The sequence below is a fragment of the Pipistrellus kuhlii genome, unplaced genomic scaffold, assembly GCF_014108245.1.
Source record: "Pipistrellus kuhlii isolate mPipKuh1 unplaced genomic scaffold, mPipKuh1.p scaffold_m20_p_5, whole genome shotgun sequence".
Taxonomy (NCBI): Eukaryota; Metazoa; Chordata; class Mammalia; order Chiroptera; family Vespertilionidae; genus Pipistrellus; species Pipistrellus kuhlii.
The window spans coordinates 37,379,755-37,400,319 of NW_023425551.1; the positions used below are offsets into that span (position 1 = coordinate 37,379,755).

Below are 20,565 nucleotides of genomic sequence, written 5' to 3' on the forward strand. Positions count from 1 at the left end.
AGACAGGACACACGCCTGAGTTGCATGCTCAATCCCCACTGCGGGTATGATGTTTCTTTCTCCCTCTCTCTCTAAAAGTCAATAAAAATTTTAAAAAATAAAAAAAGAAGGCTGATCGTCAATGGTCAATAACACTGCGTCATCATTAGACATGTTCTCTAAGTCTGCCAGGAACTGTTGTTTAATGTTATTAAATTATATTAATAAGTGAGTCTGAGCAGGCATTTGCCTCCTCCTGAGAAATACTTTCCTAATCTAGATTTCCTGTGTGCATCTTTCCACAACTTGTTGCAAAGTTTTCTAGAATTATAATATATGCCCATGGAAGATTTGAGTGGACTTCAGGAGGTGGTCATGAGAACTGAAGTGCAGAGAAGCAAGGGCAACCAGTTCCTTGCAGTGGGGAATGTACGTATTTCTAAGTTTCATCAGAGGGGAATTGTAAGAACCAGGATGTCAAAGAGAAGACTGGGAGGAAGAAGTGAGATGATTGGTTTTGGTGGTCAGTGGGAAATGGGTCAGGATAGTTCATATAAGCTGAAAAAAAATTCTCTCTTGTGTGTTCTTTTAGAGAATCTTATAGGAAATTGTAGGAATATCTAATTGCATCCATAATGAACTCCGAAGAGAGGTTAAATTTAGGGTCTTCTTCTGTTGTCCCCCTCACCCACTTTTATCTTTCCCAGAGTGTGAGCCAATTGGTGCAACTAGTAGATGGCAGAAAGTTGTCAAAGTTAATGATTTTAATTCTGAGATTTATTCATAGGACCATGAATAACCTCACATATAAGATACTACCTCCCATTACTCCCCCCTCCCCCCTACCCAGCTGAAAGAATGACATACTTAATGATTTTAGACTATGCTGGGAATATGAACAGGAGCTCTTTAAAGGAAGTGGTCAGTCATATTATTTCTGACAAAAAGAGTTTGATCAGGAGTATAAGCGAGAACAGAAAGTAGGTTTTATTTTTTTCTGTAGCTTTGAGAGAGTCACATGCAGAATAAGAGCTTAATGAATGTGTTCTTTGAAGGTTGGCTGGCAAGATTGCTGTGCCCTGTACTGTCCTTGGGGAAAATACTTAAAACCTTTGTTTGTCAATTTTTCTTAAATTCCCAGTTAATTAAAGGTTAGAGGAACAATTAAAAATATGAATGGTATCCACATTAACTTCACTGAAACTATCTGTATAAAAATCGTATCCATGCTCTAGTATAGGGGACTCTGTATAGGTGAAAGACACAATTACTCTTTGTTTCTTAGACTAACAGAAAATGAGTGCTTGAAAATATGACTATTCTCTTTAATTTCTCTCTTGAACTTATATTTTCTAGCAAAGCCAGTTTTTTTTAAAAAAAAATCTTTTATATGTACAGAACTTGAAAATTTAGCTAAATGATGTTAAGTGAAGCTGATAGTGACCATTAGTTGATGGTGACAAATTCTGGGAACAGAATTCATAATGGAGGAAGCAGATGCGATGCAGAGGTTCATTTCTATAGCAATTTTCATTGTTTGGAAAGAAGCGTTTTACCCACTATTCCACAGTGACATATGTGAAAACAAGTAATCAAATTTTACTTAGAACTATGTTAGTAGAGATTTACTTTCCTAGGAATAGGAAATATGGCCATACATTCTTTGTGTGATTCCAAAGGAAATAACCGGGATCAATGGTGAAAGTTCTAAGAAGATACGTTTTGTCTCAGTATCAGGAGCTATCTAACCATAGAATAATTTGCCCTGCCCACGAAGTGATGGAGATGTTCCTGGTGGGCTGGGGTTGAGGAATGTGGGGTAGGGAAGTGGGAAAAGGGATTTCTACGCTGTGAGAGATGTTGGACTGCTTTTGTCCACAGGCAGTACCTGTTCTGATTATTGATGATGAGTATGCAAGAATTCTCTAAGTTAGAATAGCACCTTCTAGCTTGCAAAATGCTTTCACATTTTCACATTATTATGTATACTAGAGGCCCGATGCATGAAGTTTGTGCCAGGGGCTTGGCCCTCAATGTCCTGGCTGCCTCAGCTGGCCCTCGCAGCCCTGGCTTTGTCCGGAAGGTCATCCTGGCGGTCGTTCTGCTATTTGGTCTAATTAGCATATTAGCTCTTTCTTATATGGGATATTTAAATCTTCACCTAAGGATGTTTCTTGATTTTAGAGAGAGAGATTGATGTGAGCAATAAACATCAATTGGTTGCCCCTCCCCCCCACATGCACTCCAGTCCCAAAAGGGATCGAATCCACAACCTAGGTATGTGCCTTGTCTGGGAATCAAATGGGCAGTCTTTTGGTGCATGGGATGCTGCTCAACCAATGAGCCACACCAGCCAGGGCTCTAGTGGGACTTTTAAGGCACATATTACTCTTTGCTTTTCTCCTCTTTTTCCCCTGGTTCCCCTGCTTATCAAACCCAGCGTGTATCAACTCTGTACCTTGCTTGTTCTCAGTTGGGCTTGCATCTTCAGCCATCCCTCAGGGTATCCCGCTGATGTATCGTGAGTCCCTCACCTACCAGTGTTTCTGGTTTATTCAGCCTTCATTTGCGCTCACCAGAGGTTCCAGTCCACACTTCCAACCTGGAGACTGACAGGGAGTTACAGGTACTCAGATTCTCCTCAGCTACTTCTGCTCATCCTTCCAGAAGCCAGTGGGTGGTGGTTCAGCTACTGCTCCTAGGAAAAGGAAATATGGCCATACATTCTTTGACATGCCTGCTTTTTCAGAACCCTTTGGAAGTGCCCTTAATGCTTTGGTTTTGCTAAAACCCTCAGATTGTGAGATCTGCAACTACTGGGAAAACCTGGTGTGCTCAGACTTGAGACTTTAGCTTGGCTTGGCTGTCTCTAAACAGTCAAATTAAATGCAGGTTCCCTCTTAAAAACACTTCCTGCCAAAGTCCAGAAGGCCAAAGCTGGAACAATTTGAGCAACAAAATAAATAATAAGAGTACTGGATTATGAGTCACAGGATAAAATAATTATCTGTAAGTGCATACTTAACATAAATAAATAATTGAATACATTAGTAAATGAGGAATGAAGTGAACAGTAGACATTTAATCAATACCTGTAGAAGGAAAGAGATAAATAGAAAATCTTGATTAGGCAAACACTACGAAAGTAATTGTTTCAGATAACATCCACCAATGGGTGTTAAAACATCAAAGGGCTAAAGTTTGTGGAGAAACAGGAGGTTTATACAGTCTCAAAATATCTCTCCTAAGATTGTTAATTGCAAAAGGAAAAATAGTATCATGACAGTGAAGAAACCTCACATACACTATCTTTATGACATGGTCAAGGTTAACATCTTCAGTGACAAGACATGGACATTATGGACTCTCTGATTTGATGCTCTGAGAAGGTGTATTAGTCAGGGTTCCCAGAGAAACAGACTAATAGATTTCAAGAAAATAAATTTAGTATAAAGATTTAGTATAGGAATTGGCTCATGCAATTACGGAAGCTGACAGTCCAAAGGTCTGCAGGGTGAGTTGGCAAGCATGGACCCAGGATAGCTGATGGTGTGGTTTGAGTCTGAAGGCAGGAAAAAGTCCATGTCCCAGTTCGGGTTCTTTCTTGCTTGGAAGAGAGTCAGCCTTTCTGTTCTAGTCAGACCTTCAACTCATCAGACAAGGCCCACCCACATTAGAGGGAAATCAGTTTTACTCAGTCTACCACTTAAATGTTCATCTCATCCAAGACATCCTCACAAAAGCACCCAGAATAATGTTTGACCAAAGAATTGAGCACTTCATAGCCTAGTCAAATTGACAAAAAAATTAATCACCACAGAAGGGTATAATAAAGCTTCTTTGATATCTGACCAAAAACACATGACCTAGGGGGGGATAGGGGAGGCCAGGGCAAGGTCAATGGGGAAAAAAAGAAGACATATGTATAACTATTTATAATACTTTAAACAATAAAAAAAAAAAATACATGACCTAGTCCTATCTAATAAAGAGGGAATATGCTAATTGACCTCACACTGTCACGAAGATGGTGGCACCCACAGCCAATAAAGAGGGAATATGCTAATTGACTGCCTGCCCTCAAAGATGGTGGCACCCACAGCCAATAAGGAGGAAATATGCTAATTGACTGCCCTGCCCTCAGAGATGGCGGCACCCACAGCCACAAGATGGTGGTGCCCAGTCCCCTCAGCCCTGCTGGGGTGGTAGTCACCCCCAAGCGGGCCCAGCCACTCTGCATACCTGCCTCTGGAGTTCCCCAGTCCCCTCAGCTGCCCAGCCACCCAGGGCTGGCCTGAGGTGCAGGCAAACCTCAAATGCTGGCTGCCCAGCTGCCCAGGGCCACCCGAGGCTCAGGCAACTAGGACTGGTTGAGGCTTGTGCTGCCAGCAGTGGCAGCAGCAGAGGTGTGATTGAGTGTCACCTTTTTTCTTTTCTTTTCTTTTTTTAAAATATATTTTATTGATTTTTTACAGAGAGGATGAGAGGGATAGAGAGTTAGAAACATCAATGAGAGAGAACTATCGATCAGCTGCTTCTTGCACACCCCCTACTGGGGATGTGCCCGCAACCAAGGTACATGCCCTTGACCGGAATCAAACCCGGGACCTTTCAGTCCGCAGGCTGACGCTCTATCCACTGAGCCAAACTGGTTTCGGCGAGTGTCACCTTTCCCTGATCACCAGGTCACCTCCTGCCCCCGAGGGCTCCCAGACCGTGAGAGGCAGCAGGCTGGGCTGAGGGAACCCCCCTCCAGTGCATGAGTTTTCATGCACTGGTCCTCTAGTCTAATGATAAAAAGCCTTAGACAAACCCAGATTGATGAACATTTTTACAAAAGAACTGACCAGTATTCTTTAAAAGTTCAAGGTTATGAAAAAGAAGGGAAGACTGAGCAATTTCACAGGTCGAGGAGAAAGGAGGCATGACAACTAAATGCAATGTGAGCCCATGGACTGGATCCCAGAATGGAAAAGAACATTAGTTGAAAAACTAATAAAATTTGAATGATGTCTATAGTGCAGTTAATAGTGTTGTAGTAATGTCAATTTCCTAGTTTTGATAAATGTACTGTGGTTATATAAAATGTTAATATTTGAAAACGGTGGTTGAAAAGTGTGCATCACATCGGCTATTTTTATAACTTTTCTGTGAGTCTAAAATTATTTAAAAATAAAATGTTTTTATTTATTTATTTTTTATTTTATTTTAAAATATATTTTATTGATTTTTAACAGAGAGAACGGGAGAGAGATAGAGAGCTAGAAACGTCGATGAGAGAGAAACATCGACCAGCTGCCTTTTGCGCACCCCCTACCAGGGATGTGCCCGCAACCAAGGTACATGCCCTTGACCAGAATCAAACCTGGGACCTTTCAGTCCTCAGACTGATGCTCTACCACTGAGCCAAACAGGCTTTGGCTAAAATGTTTTTATAATGCTACCTGCCATTGGGTACTCTAAGGACTTTTTAAGTAACAGGATATTTTTATAGTCTTTAAATTTATAAATGTTGTATGTGTATACACATATTTTCTATCTACCATTCACTATTCCCACAAATGATAAATTTCATCGGTTTTGTTTGCTAGCACGTTTAAAAATATATTTTTTATTGATTTCAGAGAAGAATGGAGAGGGAGAGATAGAAACATCAACGATGAGAGAGAATCACTGATTGGCTGCTTTCTGCATGTCCCACACTGGGGATGGAGCCCGCAATCCAGGCATATGCCCTAATCAGGAATTGAACTGTGACCTCTTGGTTCATAGGTCGACGCTCAGCCACTGAACCACTCTGGCTGGGTTGTTTGCTAGCACCTTTTAGAAACCTGAAACTTCTGCTCCCTCTGTATTCTGTATTCCGCATGGAAAAGCATCTTTTTGTAAACACCCACAGTTCAGCCCTCCTGTTGCTCCATGGGGTCTTTATTGCCGAGATGATGGCCCATGAGGTATATTAGGCAGAGCAAAGGGCTCTAGCACGGACAACTTGCTTGTCCTCACCAGAAAAGACAAATAGGTTGGTTCAGCATGTTGTACCAGTGTAGGTTATTCCCTGGTCCCTGTGGAAAATAGAGTAGAAATAAAAATTTTAAAAATAGCCTCCAGCTCCTTGTTGTTTTAGTTTTTTGAAATTGAGATATAATTGATGTATATATAATATTGTGTAAGTTGGACCATACACCTAGTTGATTTGATATATGTATATATTGCAATATGATTACCACCGTAGGGTTCACCAACACCTTTATAATAGCATCGATCTGTTAGCTTGCATTCCCTTCCTAGCTTGCCTGTATGTTGTCATCATTTAATTTTCTCAGCTTGCCACTCAGGATCAGAGAAACAGGCAGGTATTTGTAGAGTACGGCATGCAGAACCGTGCCTGGCGGGTAGGAAACACCGTGCTAGAGTTTGCTAAATAAAAATAAGAGCTTACTTTCAAAGAGCTCACCATTTAGTTGAAAAGATAAAATGAACAAATGAAAACAACCAATATACGGTTTAAGAAATTGAGGTTAATTTGCATTAAATGACGTGTAAAAGTGAGATTTGAACACAGGGCTGTCTGAACTAAAAGTTACCGTTGCCACGTGATCACAGAAAGCTTTGAAGCTGAACCTCATAAGATGAAAGTCTTTATCATATGGAGGGAAGAGGGGAGCACATAGGTTTTAGGGGAGCAGAAAAGGGGAAAGTGCAGCATGAGCAGTAGGAAGCATAAAGTGTCCTGGGGACTGCGGGGTGCTCCTGAGATTTACTAGAGAAAGGGAGGAATGTGGAATAAACTGAGACATGGGTTGAAGGCAGAGTATAATGAGCTTGAATTCATAGTTAAGTTTGGACTTTTACTTTATAACCCATTTTGTAAACCATTAAAGGTATATGTGAAAGGGAGGGATATGATGAAAGAGTGTCTTAGAGAGTTACATTCAGGAGTATGGGATGGACTGGTGATCCGAGCTAATGTTTACTGAGTCACCCAGATATGGTGCTATGTGCTCTACATGCATTATGTATTTACTCCTCACAGCAGCTCTGAGAAATGGGCACCACCAATATCATCTCCATTTCCCAGATGGGAAAACGGAGGCTTTAAGAGGTTAAAGACCAGTCTCCCACAGTGAACTAGGTGGATCACGTTCACCTGTGCTGCCTCTATATGTTACAGCACCTCACGGTGGCCCAGGAGACAAACTAGGCCAGATGTGATAGTCAAGGTGACAAGGGCTGACCTAGGTCAGGAGGGGCGGAAAAAGAGAGGTGGGAGCAGCAGGGTGAAACGTCCCGATTCTGGGCGGGGCCTGTAGTTTTCTAGCTTTTCCTTCTGTGGTGTTTCCCATGGAGCTGGTGCTTAGTGGAGAGAACCTTGCCAACACCAAGGAGGCATCATGGAAAACCTTGCCTCCAAACTTCTTAACTTAGGCCTCTTATTGTCCTCGAGAAAATGTATTAAATTAATAAAGCAAGTGATGAGCTAGGTGTGCTTGGCTTGGGTTACTTTTGAGGCGGTTTAAGCAAGCTTCCAGGTGTTTCTCAAGCTCCAGTCACTAGAGTTGGAGAAGAGGCACCTCCAGGTCGGAGAGTGATCTGTTGTCCTTTTTCCCCATGAACCTCCTCCCTTATCTGTTTATCTTGACATCTTGCCAGTTACTTCCCTGCTTTGCAATTGTATGGGTTGATATATCACAGAATTGTTCAAATTCGTTTTACTTTTGTTTCTCATTTTTTGAAGGAAAGAGGGATGCATGCATTTGGACTCTGCAGAGCTTTTGATTCACAGTTAAATGAGCACATAATGCAAGTGTGCTGAGTGCTGTGTGACCGGGCGGGGCAGTGCTGGCCAACAGTGACCTCTCTGTTCTGTCTGCTGCAGGTGATAAGAAGTACATCATGGGGCCCAAGTTCTCCACCCTCGACGCCACTGTCTTCGGACACTTGGCACAGGCAATGTGGACCTTACCCGGGACGAGGCCTGAGCGATTGATCAAAGGCAAGCACTACGAGCCTCTTCAGGTTTTGGGAGTTGCTGGGCGGGGGCAGGGTAGGGGTAACGCAGTGGCGAATTCTAGGCTGATGCCTGGGAGCTGGATGGAGACACCAGGCGGGGCTGTCCAGGCCCAGGGTGTTTTCTGTGATCAGGAAATGTACGGGTGGAGGAGACACTGGGCTTCTCATCTGCTGTCTTGTTCATGTTGTGTTCTGGCAAAGCTGGCACCAATCTTGCCATGTCTACATTGGGGCTTTTCTCCCAGCTCCCTACAAAGGGACTTAACACGTGTTGTTGAAATAGGGCTTGATTTCTGACTCATGCCCTTGCCTTGTTGCTCTTCATTATTTGCCTTGGGACGGTGGTAGTTTACCTTTCTGGTGTGCCCACTGCTGCCGTGAGCACAGTGGGCTGATGGACCCACTGCTCCTTTTGTCTCACCTGACCTTAGATTTTTCACATGTAGGTGAAAGTATACTATTCCGTGTCGTTTGAGTTCAAAGTGCTCCTTTCTTCTATTTTAGTAGTGTCTGTAGATCCAGACAGACAATGAGGAAAGTGTCAATAAATGTTTGTGAGTCTGGTGCTATGCAAAGTTTTATATTAATACTAGAGGCCCTGTGCACTAATTTGTGCATGGTGGGGGGAAACTGTGGGAGGTTTGCCAGCTTGTGAGGAGGGACCTCGGGAGGTTGGCTGCCGGCCCTGAGGAGGGAGCTGGCCCTTGCCCCCCCCACCCCCGGGAAAGGGGCCGTGTTTGTTGCCATCCACCCCTGGTTCCCTGCCCCAGCCCAGCCCGAAGGCTCTGACAGGGTTGGGAGAAGAGGCTATGGTTTCTGGGCATGGTTTAGCACCAGGGTTCTATGGGGGCCGGCCAGCCTGGGGGAGGGGCCATGGGAGGTTGGCCGTGGGAGCACACTGACCACCAGGGGGCAGTTCCTGTGTTGAGCGTCTGCCTCCTGGTGGTCAGTGTGTGTCATAGTGACTGGTTGACAGTCATTCTGGTTGTTCGGTCATAACAGTTGCTTAGGCTTTTATATATATATGTAGATTATTTTGTGTACATTTTTAAAAAAATATATATTTTATTGATTTTTTACAGAGAGGAAGGGAGAGAGATAGAGAGCTAGAAACGTCGATGAGAGAGAAACACCGACCAGCTGCCTCTTGCACACCCCCTACCGGGGATATGCCCGCAACCAAGGTACATGCCCCTGACCGGAATCGAACCCAGGACCTTTCAGTCTGCAGACCGATGCTCTACCACTGAGCCAAACTGGTTTCGGCTATTATGTGTACATTTTGACCAAAGAAACAGTCTTGTATTTTTGTTGTATGATCTTGGCTGTAATACCTGTCAGAATTATAATTCTAGACTGGACTGGTAGAAGTGGAGATGAGTGGGACCTGAGCTAGAGATGAACATACATTGTGGGGGTGGAGGTGGGGGTGAGGTTGGTGCCAGGAGTAAATTTCATGTTGGCAAGGGGGCAGGGAACATCAGCTTAACTTGGGTTGATGTCAAGGAACCAGATCTTGGCACATGTGTGTATGTGTGTTTGTGCATGTGGCTTGTGTGTGGTGGAGTGGGGTGGTGAGATAAACAAGGTAATGGGGGCCTCTGGGAGAGGCTTCCCTTGCATTGCTGAGTGGGAACTGTTTAGAGACATCTCCAGTTTAGTTTAAAGCAGTACCTGAAAGCTGGGGATGTGGGGATCAAGGTTCACTATGTAGGTTTGGGGAAGGAGGTAGATAAGAGTTAATCCAGGTGTGTATGCTCCAACTGAGCAGGCTGGGCATGTAGATGAGGTCACCAGTGAGTAGCATATAGAATGCTCTCAATTATTTTTGGATGTGTGGGTGGAAGGATGGAAGGAACCAAGCGAGGCACAACTGTACATGAACATGAGGCAGGAGTGCAGCCATGTGTGGTGATCATGGGTGGGTGGATGGGGAGACTGGCTGGTGAAGGCTGTCGCTGTGTGTGTGTGTGTGTGTGTGTGTGTGTGTGCGTGTGTGTACTCAGATACACTCATGTGCACTCATGTGCATGTGCAGAAGTTCAGGCCAGGCTATTGGTAATAGGAGTCACTCTCCAGATCCTGCTATTGGTGAGGTTTGGGCTCCAGGCACGTGACCAGGATTGGTTGGAATGGTTCAGGCCTTGATTGAAGATCTTCTGGGCTTCAGCCGAGTGGAGCTAGGGAGAGTATGGATTGGTATCGAATTTCCTAAATGATCAACGTAGAGATGGTCCTTATTTTGTGATGTGTTGGAACTTACCTCATTTGAATGTTATCATATTGGTGATATTTATAGCTTTTATAATATCAGTTTCCCTTTTTTAATCAGAATTTCTACAGTGGTCTAAAATGTATTGATTCCTTTTAGTTCACTTACGAGTGTGTTTCATTAGAACATTTACTCTTCTTTCTTATTACTTTCTACTCCCTACCTCTGATTCCCTACCACACCATCCTTACGCACCCACTAGCACAGCCCCCACATCTACTTACTTCTATACACACACGCCACACGCCCTGTACACACTCACTTGTACACGTACTAGTACACTTATACTTCTAGCCAAGCATATTCACGCATGCACACATGCACGCATGCGCATGCACAGACACACATCTTATGCATACGCACATGCACATCTGTTGCGGAGACCTATTATTTAGTCAGAAGCACTCAGGAATCCATCATCAGTGGAGTTCTCAGATCCTGTAGTGTCTGTCCCTTCTGGCAGAAATGAAGCGTCTTTTGTAATTTATTTATGACTTGGCCCTTTCCTCTCTCTATTCCTTTCTCGAAGGACTTGCTGCATTTAGTATTCTTTTTAGAGGACTGATCAGCCTTTTCTAGAGGGTTGATTTTGACACCTACCCTGTGACACACACATTTGGGGGAACCTTACACCATCATCTGCAAGGGACTTCTGGATGCACTTCGATTCTTAAAACAAGTTAGTAGCTTTCAGCTTTCCCCAGGGATGGGTGTAGCATGAATTATTCAAGTGCAGAGAATTTGTTTCCAAATCCCATTTTAGTCATTAGATTTAGGTCCCTTCAAAACTTTTGGACCCAAGCTACTAACATGCAGGCACACTGCTGATTTGGTCTCAATTTCTTTCTCTGCCTTTTTTTTTTCCTTCCGTGATGGAGACTTTCCCAAGAAGTAACGAGAGAAGGGAGATGTAGAAGCAGTCGAGCCTGGATAATGTAGAACTGGCTCACACTCAGGAGTGTGAATGGTTTGGGTCAGACAGTGTTCTGCCTTAGCTTTGAAACACCCATGTGTGAGAGTGCATACATGTTAGCTTTTTGGTTCTAGATATTATTGACAATATCTAGTTATAGAAGCTACTTCTGGAACCATCTAGATTAATGAGAAATGTTTTTTAATTTAAGTGAGTAAAGGGACAGACTATGAATATTCAGCAATTCTTAAAATATTTATGTATTTGTTTATAGCTAGATCTCTTTAGATATAAAGATATGAAATATTATATTATTTTTTTTTTTTACTGGAGACAATTTAGACAAGATAGGAAAGTTAAAAAGATAAAAAACGACTTGTGACTCTATCACTCACAGAGAACTGCTAATAACGCTGTGGTATATGTCCTCATCTTACATCAAGTACATGTATGTCCATAGTTTTAAAAATTGAGATCATAATTACAATTGAGATCATAAGATACAATTATAACCTGCAGTTTTTAAATTATCTATGTAAGTTGCTATTACATATTCTTTAAAACAATATATTTAGTAGTTGTATAATACCCTATCCTATGATTACATTGTAATGTATATGATTAATCTTTTTTTTTTGACTTGTGGCTTATTTCAAATAATTTTTACTAATATTTTATAGTGAATAATATATAAATATATACTCCTGCTTACACTGCCCATTTCCTTACATTTTAAGTTGGGGAATTACTGTTTCAAAGGGTATAAGCTCTTGGTCTATATGGCTAAATTGCTTTCTAGAAAGACCTTAGGAGTTTATATTCTCACAAATGTTTGAAAACACTTCAAATTTTGTTCCTCAATTAGAGTTGCATATAGTTTATTTTTAAATTTTTGCCATTTTTATAGTCAAAAAAGAATTCTCAGTTTTATTTATTTTTAAATATATTTTATTGATTTTTCAGAGAGGAAGGGAGAGGGATAGAGAGTTAGAAACATCGATGAGAGAGAAACATCAGTCAGCTGCCTCCTGCACACCCCCTACTGGGGATGTGCCCACAACCAAGGTACATGCTGGGATCCTTGAGTCCGTAGGCCGATGCTCTATCCACTGAGCCAAACCAGTTTCGGCAAGAATTCTCAGTTTTATTATCAGCAACCCTCTTAATGAGGAGTCACATTTGATATATTGATCAGAGTATACTTACTAGGGAATTGCGTGTGGGCTTGGGCCCTGTTTAAATAGACACAGAGACTGGAGAGCCGCCCAGGAAAGTGGAAGGGGAGCCACAGAAGAGAATGGGTTCTGCGATGCCTCTGCTCGCCCTGCAGAGCCATATCCAAACCACACAACCTAACACCGGTTTTCTGAATCTGTAAGAAATACAACTCTGAGTTCTAAGAAAAGCCTTGATCAGCAAGTCTTTTGCCAACAGTTATTTATTGCACGTGGACATTATTTTTTTGTTTATTCCCTGGCAGGTTAAAAGGTAGGAAAAATTATGGATATGCTTGAGAAACAAAGGAGTCCACACTCTCGCTGTGCTCCATCAGGAAGTGTTCAGGAAAGGTGGGGGCATTCAGGTCCCAACAAAGGTCTGGCTCAGAGGACATGTGTGGACTTTTTTGGATTTTGAAATATATGAATCAGTGTCCTTTCGCTTCAAGGAGATGAGGCAAGGGGCTATCCTCATTTGGGAGCGTCCTCATTGGGGCATCCGAGTTTGCTAAGGGCTTTTCTGGGAGGATATCTCAGTGCCCTTCCTGCCTGTGTGACAGAATGCTAATGGGAGCAACCCAGAGCACAGCCAGCACCTTGCACAGGTGTGGCCCCGGGCAATGCTGAGCAGATATCTGGAGACCAGCTGAGTGTGTGTGGGCACTGGCTCACGCTTTCCAGCTGTTTGCTAGTGAGTGACCAGGGGCTGGGCCGGTGGTGCTAGGAGATGCAGGCAGGTTTCTCCTCACTCGCCCTCCTGCCATGCAGGATTGGCAGCCCGGGGAAACCGAGGCCTGGGCTCGGGATGCTGTTGCCAGTCTCTTCAGTGTCAGATTGTACAGAATGTTTCTGAATATTAGAGACATCGGAGTGACACGGGAAAATAAAAGGAGTCGCTTTTTTCAAAGAATGGTGGGGACAGTTCTGTTTGAGAAACCCCCAGAGAAGAGCTTTTTTGCCTGTCTGGGAGTGTGCTCTGGTTAGGGGGCCATTTGGCTTTCTGCTGAATGTCCTGTCTTGGTGTTTGAGAGTATCGCTGATCACTCATTAGTAGTTTACTGAATTTATTTTATTCATTTTTAAATTAAAAATGTAATGCATGATTGTCATAATACATTGAAAAAAATACAGGTATATTTCCAAAGATTTTTGACTTTCCCTCATTCATATCCAATACCGCCCTCCCCTCCCCCTGCCCCAGGATAACCAGCATTAAGGATTTGGAGTCAATCCTCTGTGTCTTCCTTACTTCCTTCCTTTCTTCCTTCCTTCCTTTCCTTTCTTTCTTTCTTCCTTTCTTCCTTTTTAATCTACAAACTTATATACATGTATATATTTGTTTTGATTTGCTTTTTACTATTTTAAAACAATGAAATTACATTGCACATATTACTTTATAACTTGATTTTTTAATTTAATACACTATCATGTCTCTTTAACATTTGTACATTATTCCATAGAATTTATACACTATACTTTATCAATCAATTCCTATTGATGGACACTCAAACTCTTTTCATCTTTCTTTTTTTATTGACACAATTCTGTATTCAATATCCAAATACGTGTAGCATTACATACTGATGCTCTTGTTTTAGTAGAATAGAGTACTAAAGATGGTCTGCTATGTTCATTTAAAATTTCAACAGATTAGCATCAGATTACATTCCAAAAAAGGTTTTGGCAGTTTAGACTTCCATCAGCCTTGTAGTACAATGCCTGATCTCTACATTGATGTTCAGACTTTAATTTTTACCAGTGGATGAAATTGTTATTTGATTGTTGCATACACTTTGAAAATGTACTTTTCCTATTGTCTCACAAAGTTTACATTTTCATCCCTCCCTCCCTTCCTCCCTCCTTCCCTCCTTTCTTCCTTTCCTTCCACACACACTATACACAACCTTTTTATACTGCCAAGTTTTTCTATTCTTTTGGCTGGTAGGCATGTTGAGTGGGTCCACTGATGGAAAATCTGGGCACAGGAAGGATTGGCAAAGAGAGATAAAGGTAGAACTTAATTACAGATTTTCACTCTTTTTATCAGGATGGGTGTGTGAGCTCCCAGTCCTTGCTTATCAAATAAACCCTTTCTTAACTTCATGATAGAATAATCGCTTCCTTCTTGACAAGTCATTTTGAAGGCAGCATCTTGTAATTCTTTGAGACCTCAGAAAGAATTACAGAAAAATATTCTGTGACAGATGGTGCAAAGGTGTTAATTTCCAGGCCAGGCTGTCAGCTCCCCAGTAGAAGGGCAGAGTAGAGTCAGAGTGAAGGGCTCAGAACCTGGGGAATGCTTGAGTTTGAATCCTGGCTCTGCCACTACCTAGAACTTGACCTTAGTCAAGTTAATTAACCTCTCTGTTGCAGTTTTCCCATTACAGATAGGGATAATAATGCTTCCTACCTCACACAGCATTTTTTGCAAGGACTAAGAGAGTCAATACGACTTCAACAAATGAAAAAAGCACATCAAACAGTGTCTGATACACAGTAAGGACTATATATTTATTTTCTATTCTTTAAAATATATATATTTTATTGATTTTTTGCAGAGAGGAAAGGAGAGAGATAGAGAGTTAGAAACATCGATGAGAGTCATCGATCAGCTGCCTCTTGCACGCCCCCTACTGGGGTGGTGCCCGCAACCAAGGTACATGCCCTTGACCGGAATCGAACCTGGGACCCTTCAGTCCGCGCAGGCTGATGCTCTATCCACTGAGCCAAACCGGTTTCAGCTGTATTTTCTATTCTTAATAACTTTTATTATTGCACTGTGAAGTGCTATTAATGTTGTAGTCATGAAGGGGCAGGTCTCGGGAAGGAAGGTAAAGAAGCAGGCTGTAGAAAGAATAGCCACAAAGAAGTGGACATGCTCATGGATGGTGTAGATCCTGTGGCTCTTGTGACCAGATTATGACTTTCTCTCAGCTCCTAGGGAATGCTCTTGATTAAGGCACACAGGACTGTCCCCAGGGCCTGCTGTGAAGTGACTGTAAGTCATTTGTGATGTCTCCCCACCACCTCCTTGCTGATACTTCCCCATCTTTATCCAAACCTTGGTTACCTGTGACTGGCAGCAGTACCTGGTGAGGTGTGTCTCAGGACTGCTTCTTTGAGGGAGAAAACAGGTGAAGGTTTTGTATGTCTTTTCAAAGGGGACAGTGAGATTGGCTTTTCTGCTTCTAGCTCCTTAGTGTGTGCATAACATTCTTTGAGTAGGGAGCAATCTGAAGGGACTCATATAGTGTGAATTGAGCTATTATGATCTGATAGGACTGAAAATGGTACCCTGGAACCAATACAAGAACATCCTATATAATAAAAGCCTAATATGCAAATCAACCAAACGGTGGAACAAGAGGTGGAATGACTGGTCACTATGATGTGCACTGACCACCAGGGGGCAGATGCTCAGTGCAGGAGCTGCTCCCAGCCCACAGGCCCCAGTTAGCCAGAGTGGATGCCAGTGGGGTCAGGGAGCCCTACCCATGCACAGATTTCTTGCATCGAGCCTCTAGTTGGTTTATAGGCTTCATGAAGCAGGGAGATTTGATGTATTGTGTTTTGTAGGGGATATGTGTTTATTTAAGCAGAACAGCAATCAAGGTTTGAAAAATTTTGCCCAGTTGGTGCCACAGCTCAGTGGTTGAACATTGACCTATGAACCAAGAGATCACTGTTTAATTCCCGGTCAGGGCTCATACCCAGGTTTCAGGCTCGATCCCCAGTGTGAGGCATGCAGGAGGCAGCTGATAGATGATTCTCTCTCATCATTGATGTTTCTTTCTTCCTTTACCTTCTTCTCTGAAATCGAGATATATATATATATATAATTTTTTGGAAAATTTTTAATGACATTGGAAAATGTTTGGATTAATACTAACAGAAAGTAACAGTTAAGTCATAGTAATAATGCCAATAAGTACATAGGAAAAATACTGAGAGAAATGACACCAAAATGTTAATTGTGGTTATTTTGGATTGATAAGATTATATATCTTTTGTGTTTTCCTTTTTATGATTTATAGTTTCTCAATACAGAGTTTTAATTTTCCAAAATGGGAATATGCTATTTTTTGATAGAAAATAAAATAGAGTTGTTATAGACTATAATTAATAGACTATTTATACAGAAACAACCTAATTGACCTGTGATTGGAGATTGGTAATAGCAAAGTGAAACTATGGTACATCTGTATAATGAAATACTATGCAATTATCAAGGTGGTGATAGTGTGAAATTGAGAGATTTTAATTGTACTTTGTTAAGAGGAAAAAAGTAGGCTAGGTAACAAAATATGTAGTAAATGTTATACAGCAAATGTAAATATATATAAATACTATATATAATTCTGGAAGAATGTAAATGAAAATATTATGAAAATGGGATTATTGATAATTCTTTTATATTTTTGTTTATATTGTCTATTTTTCTGCAATGAAATATGGATTACCCACCTACACAATAAGTTAATATTTATATAACTTTTAAATATATATATTTTAAATTTAAATTCTTTATTGTCAAATGTATTACATAAGTCTCCTCCCCCACCCACCATTGACCTCTCCTCAGCTGCCCCCACCCCCTTGCACAAGCCCTCTCCCCCAACCCCCTGGTCTGTGTCTATTGGTTATGCTCATTTGCATGCATACAAGTCCTTTGGTTGGCCTGCACCCTGTCAGACATCCCTCTCACAACCCAGAACTGCTGGCTCCTAACCGCTCACCTGTCTGCCTGATTGCCCTTAACTGCTTCTACCTGCCAGCCTGATTGTCCCTAACTGCTCCCCTGCTGGCTTGATTGGCCTTAACCACCTCTGCCTTGGCCCTGCATCCGGGACCCAGGATTCCCTCCTCCAGCTGACCACAAGCACCCAGGATTTGGGCTTCCCTCCCTCTGGTCAGCCATAGGTGCCTAGCCCAGCTGCAGCCACAGGGGATGGTGGGTAGGTGGCTTCACCTGGGCTACAGCCGCAAGTGCTGGTGCCTGGGACTGCAGGGTGGGCAGCTTCTCCATCTTCTGGGCCACAGCCAGCTGCAGGTACTGGTGCCCAGACTGCAGGGTGGGCGGCTGCTCCATCTACCTGGCTGTAGCCAGCCGTAGATGCTGGCACTGGACCTCAGGCAGGCGGCTTCTCTGTCTTCCCTGGGATGCAGTGTGGGCAACTTCTCCAGCTGGCTGCGGCCTGGGACCATGGGTCGGGCGGATTCTTTGTTTCTCTGGCTGAAGCCAGCCTCAGGCGCTGGCGCCCAACTTCTCCGACTCCCACAGGCCTGGAGTATCTGGGGGGCGGGACTGCCGCCATCTTTTCAGGTCAATATGCATACTCACTCTGAGTGGCTGTTGGGTGTAGTGGAGTGATGGTAATTTGCATGTTTCTCTTTTATTAGTGTAAATTGAGGGAGAGCTAGATAAAAACAGTAATGAAAGGGAATCATTGATCAGGTGCTTCCTGCACACCCCACTGGGGATTGAGCCCACAATTCTGGCATGTACCCTGACCAGGAATTGAACCGTGACCTCCTGGGATCATAGGTCAACGCTCAACCACTGAGCCATGCTGGCTGGGCTTTATTATATAACTTTTAAAAACTAAACATCCTAAGAATATTTTTAGGGCAATGAAGTTCTTTAAGTCAGTGACAAATTACATGTTTATAAGCAATGTTGCCATCTGGTGGATTGAAGGCAAAAACTCACCCTCTTCCTTCCTCACTTGAAATTAGAAAAGGAAAGCCAAATATTATCTTGTGTTTCAGACAAATCTCTGGATGATTTTAGCAGTTTAACCATGTTCCTTTGATTCACGTGGAGAAGAAGTAGTCCAGTCACTGAATGAGAACCCAATCGTGGGTGCAGCTGTGAAATGTAATTTAAAAAATGAAAGAAAAAAAAAATCCATAGGGACAATTCTGAGTTATCCATTTGATGGTTATGTAGAGCAAAGTTTCCCTCCTAACATAACATTTGTTAACCACTTGGCACTTGGCATGGTGCTCAGCCCTTAATAACTCTACAAATATTTATAGAATGAATGATTACTTCTGGCTGGTTTAATCCAATTGACAGTTGGTATATTTTCATGGACCATAAATTAATTTACATATGAACCAGTGGAAGCAAACATAAAATAATAAAATGCCTCACAAAGCCAAATGATGGTAGTTTAGCTGCTATTTCAGATAAACTACCCATCCCCAATTTCTCATCACCATTAAACTCACTCCTAAATTTCATCTAGCCCCTCGCTGAATTTACCTTTCCCCACTCACCTTTCTTATTATGTGTAGAAAGTCTAAACATTTTGACAGTTCCTCTGTGAGAAAATTTTTTTAAAGTATATTTGATTGATTTTAGAGAGAGAGAGGAAGAGGGAGGGAGAGAAGAAAGAGGAGGGGGAGGAAGAGGAAGAGGGGGGAAAGGGAGACGGAAACATCACTGATAAGAAAGAATCATTTGATCGTCTGCTTCCTGCATGCCCCCTACTGGGGATCTGAGCCCCAAACCCAGAGTTTGGGCTCAGACTGGCAATTGATCTGTGATTGAACTGTGATCTCCTGGTCTACAGGTCAACATTCAACCACTGAGCCATGCAGGCCGGGCTTGAAAACATTTTTAATGTCTACCCCACCCTATTCTCCCACATTCCCCAGAAAGCCCAGCGCAGGCAGATTGCTGGCCCTGAGAGCTAACCCCGGCTGTCCTTGCCGCCCTGCAGGTGAGCTCATCAACCTGGCCATGTACTGCGAGAGGATCCGGAGGAAGTTCTGGCCTGAGTGGCACCACGACGACGACAACACCATCTACGAGTCGGAGGAGAGCAGCGAGGGCAGCAAGACCCACACGCCTCTGCTGGATTTCAGCCTTTACTCAAGGACAGAAACCTTCGAGGACGAGGGCGCAGAGAACAGTTTTTCCAGAACCCCAGACACGGATTTCACCGGACACTCGCTCTTTGATTCCGACGTGGACATGGATGACTACATAGAGCACGAACCTTGCAAGTGACACAGCTTCACGGGCCGTTCTGCTGGAGCTGCCGCCGCCGCTGCCTGGATCGGGCTGGGTGCCCAGGGAGAGATCCACCGGGGCTGGGAGGAGGTCTCTGTGCCTGGCACCCTTCTCACAAGCAACAGGCCGAGGGCAGCCTAGTTCTCTTTTGTACACACAGGACACAGAGCCGCTCAGATGGCTCCCTCGCAAACTAACAGGCAAACAAAATGTCAGCATGGCTCCTGAAATCCATTTTTGTTTTCATTAGAAAACTAATATTGTGAGGTGGACCGGGTGTGCAAGGGCAGGTTTCCTTCCGATAGTGTGGGTCGATCCTCTCCAACCTGAGGGCCTCGTTGTGAGATGAATTCTTGAACATCCTCCATCCCACCAGGGCTTGAAGGAATGAGAGATGTCGTCAGAAGAAAGCTGTAGGAGATGAATGTTCTGTGGCGGTATTCTATGTGTGTATATTGTGTGTTGAGGTATAAGTCAAATAAAATCCGCAGATATTCAGCGAACACCTACTATGTGCGAAGCACTGTGCCAGGTGCTAATCAGTATACGTTGTATCCTAAGCCCTGCCAGTGACCAGCTGTGTGATTTGGGGCAAATCTCTCATTCTTGTGTGCCTCTTTCCCCCCACCTGTAAAGTGGGGATAACAATACGCTCCACCTACCTACCTCACGGGGGTGTTGTGAGGACTCGTGGGGTTCCATGTGGCTCTCTAAACCTCTTGGAAGAGGTGTGGCATAAACACAACACTTTATTCTTTATTGTGCTCTTCATACATTTGAAGATTTGAGGGCAAAGGAATTCCCCACCCAGGCAGTAGCCACTGCAGTCCCTACAAAAAAGCCGATCCGATCACACACACCAAGACACAGCCAGGCCCCTGTCATCGTGCCTCTTGGTGACGTTGCTTAAATTGAAATTTTTTGTTGAAGGAGAAACTTGGACACATTTTTACAAATCATCCACAGCTACAGGTGGTCTTTAATTCTGTCTGCCTGCAGAAACATCTTCCTTCCATTGCCTGAACGCACCCTGGGATGTGCCCTTGGCTGATTCCTGAATATTAGGAGTTTGATCGATTTGGCGGGGGTAAAGTTCAGGAATACGATGGGCTTAATGGAGGAGAAGGGGAACGTATTTGATTGATTTTTG

The 20,565-nt window shown here is 43.1% G+C and overlaps 1 protein-coding gene across 3 annotated transcripts in view; it reads left to right on the forward strand.

The window, feature by feature from the left end:
* The window catches only part of FAXC (failed axon connections homolog, metaxin like GST domain containing), a 49,374-nt gene extending 29,200 nt beyond the window's left edge, over positions 1-20,174 (forward strand). For all 3 annotated transcript variants that reach the window (XM_045572929.1, XM_036414957.2, XM_045572927.1), the window contains 2 exons: positions 7,859-7,975; positions 19,123-20,174. In XM_045572929.1, the coding sequence (XP_045428885.1) occupies positions 7,859-7,975; positions 19,123-19,412 (407 nt within the window). In that variant the 3' untranslated portion in view covers positions 19,413-20,174. The remainder of the gene's footprint in view (positions 1-7,858; positions 7,976-19,122) is intronic.
* The last annotated feature ends 391 nt before the right edge of the window (positions 20,175-20,565 follow it).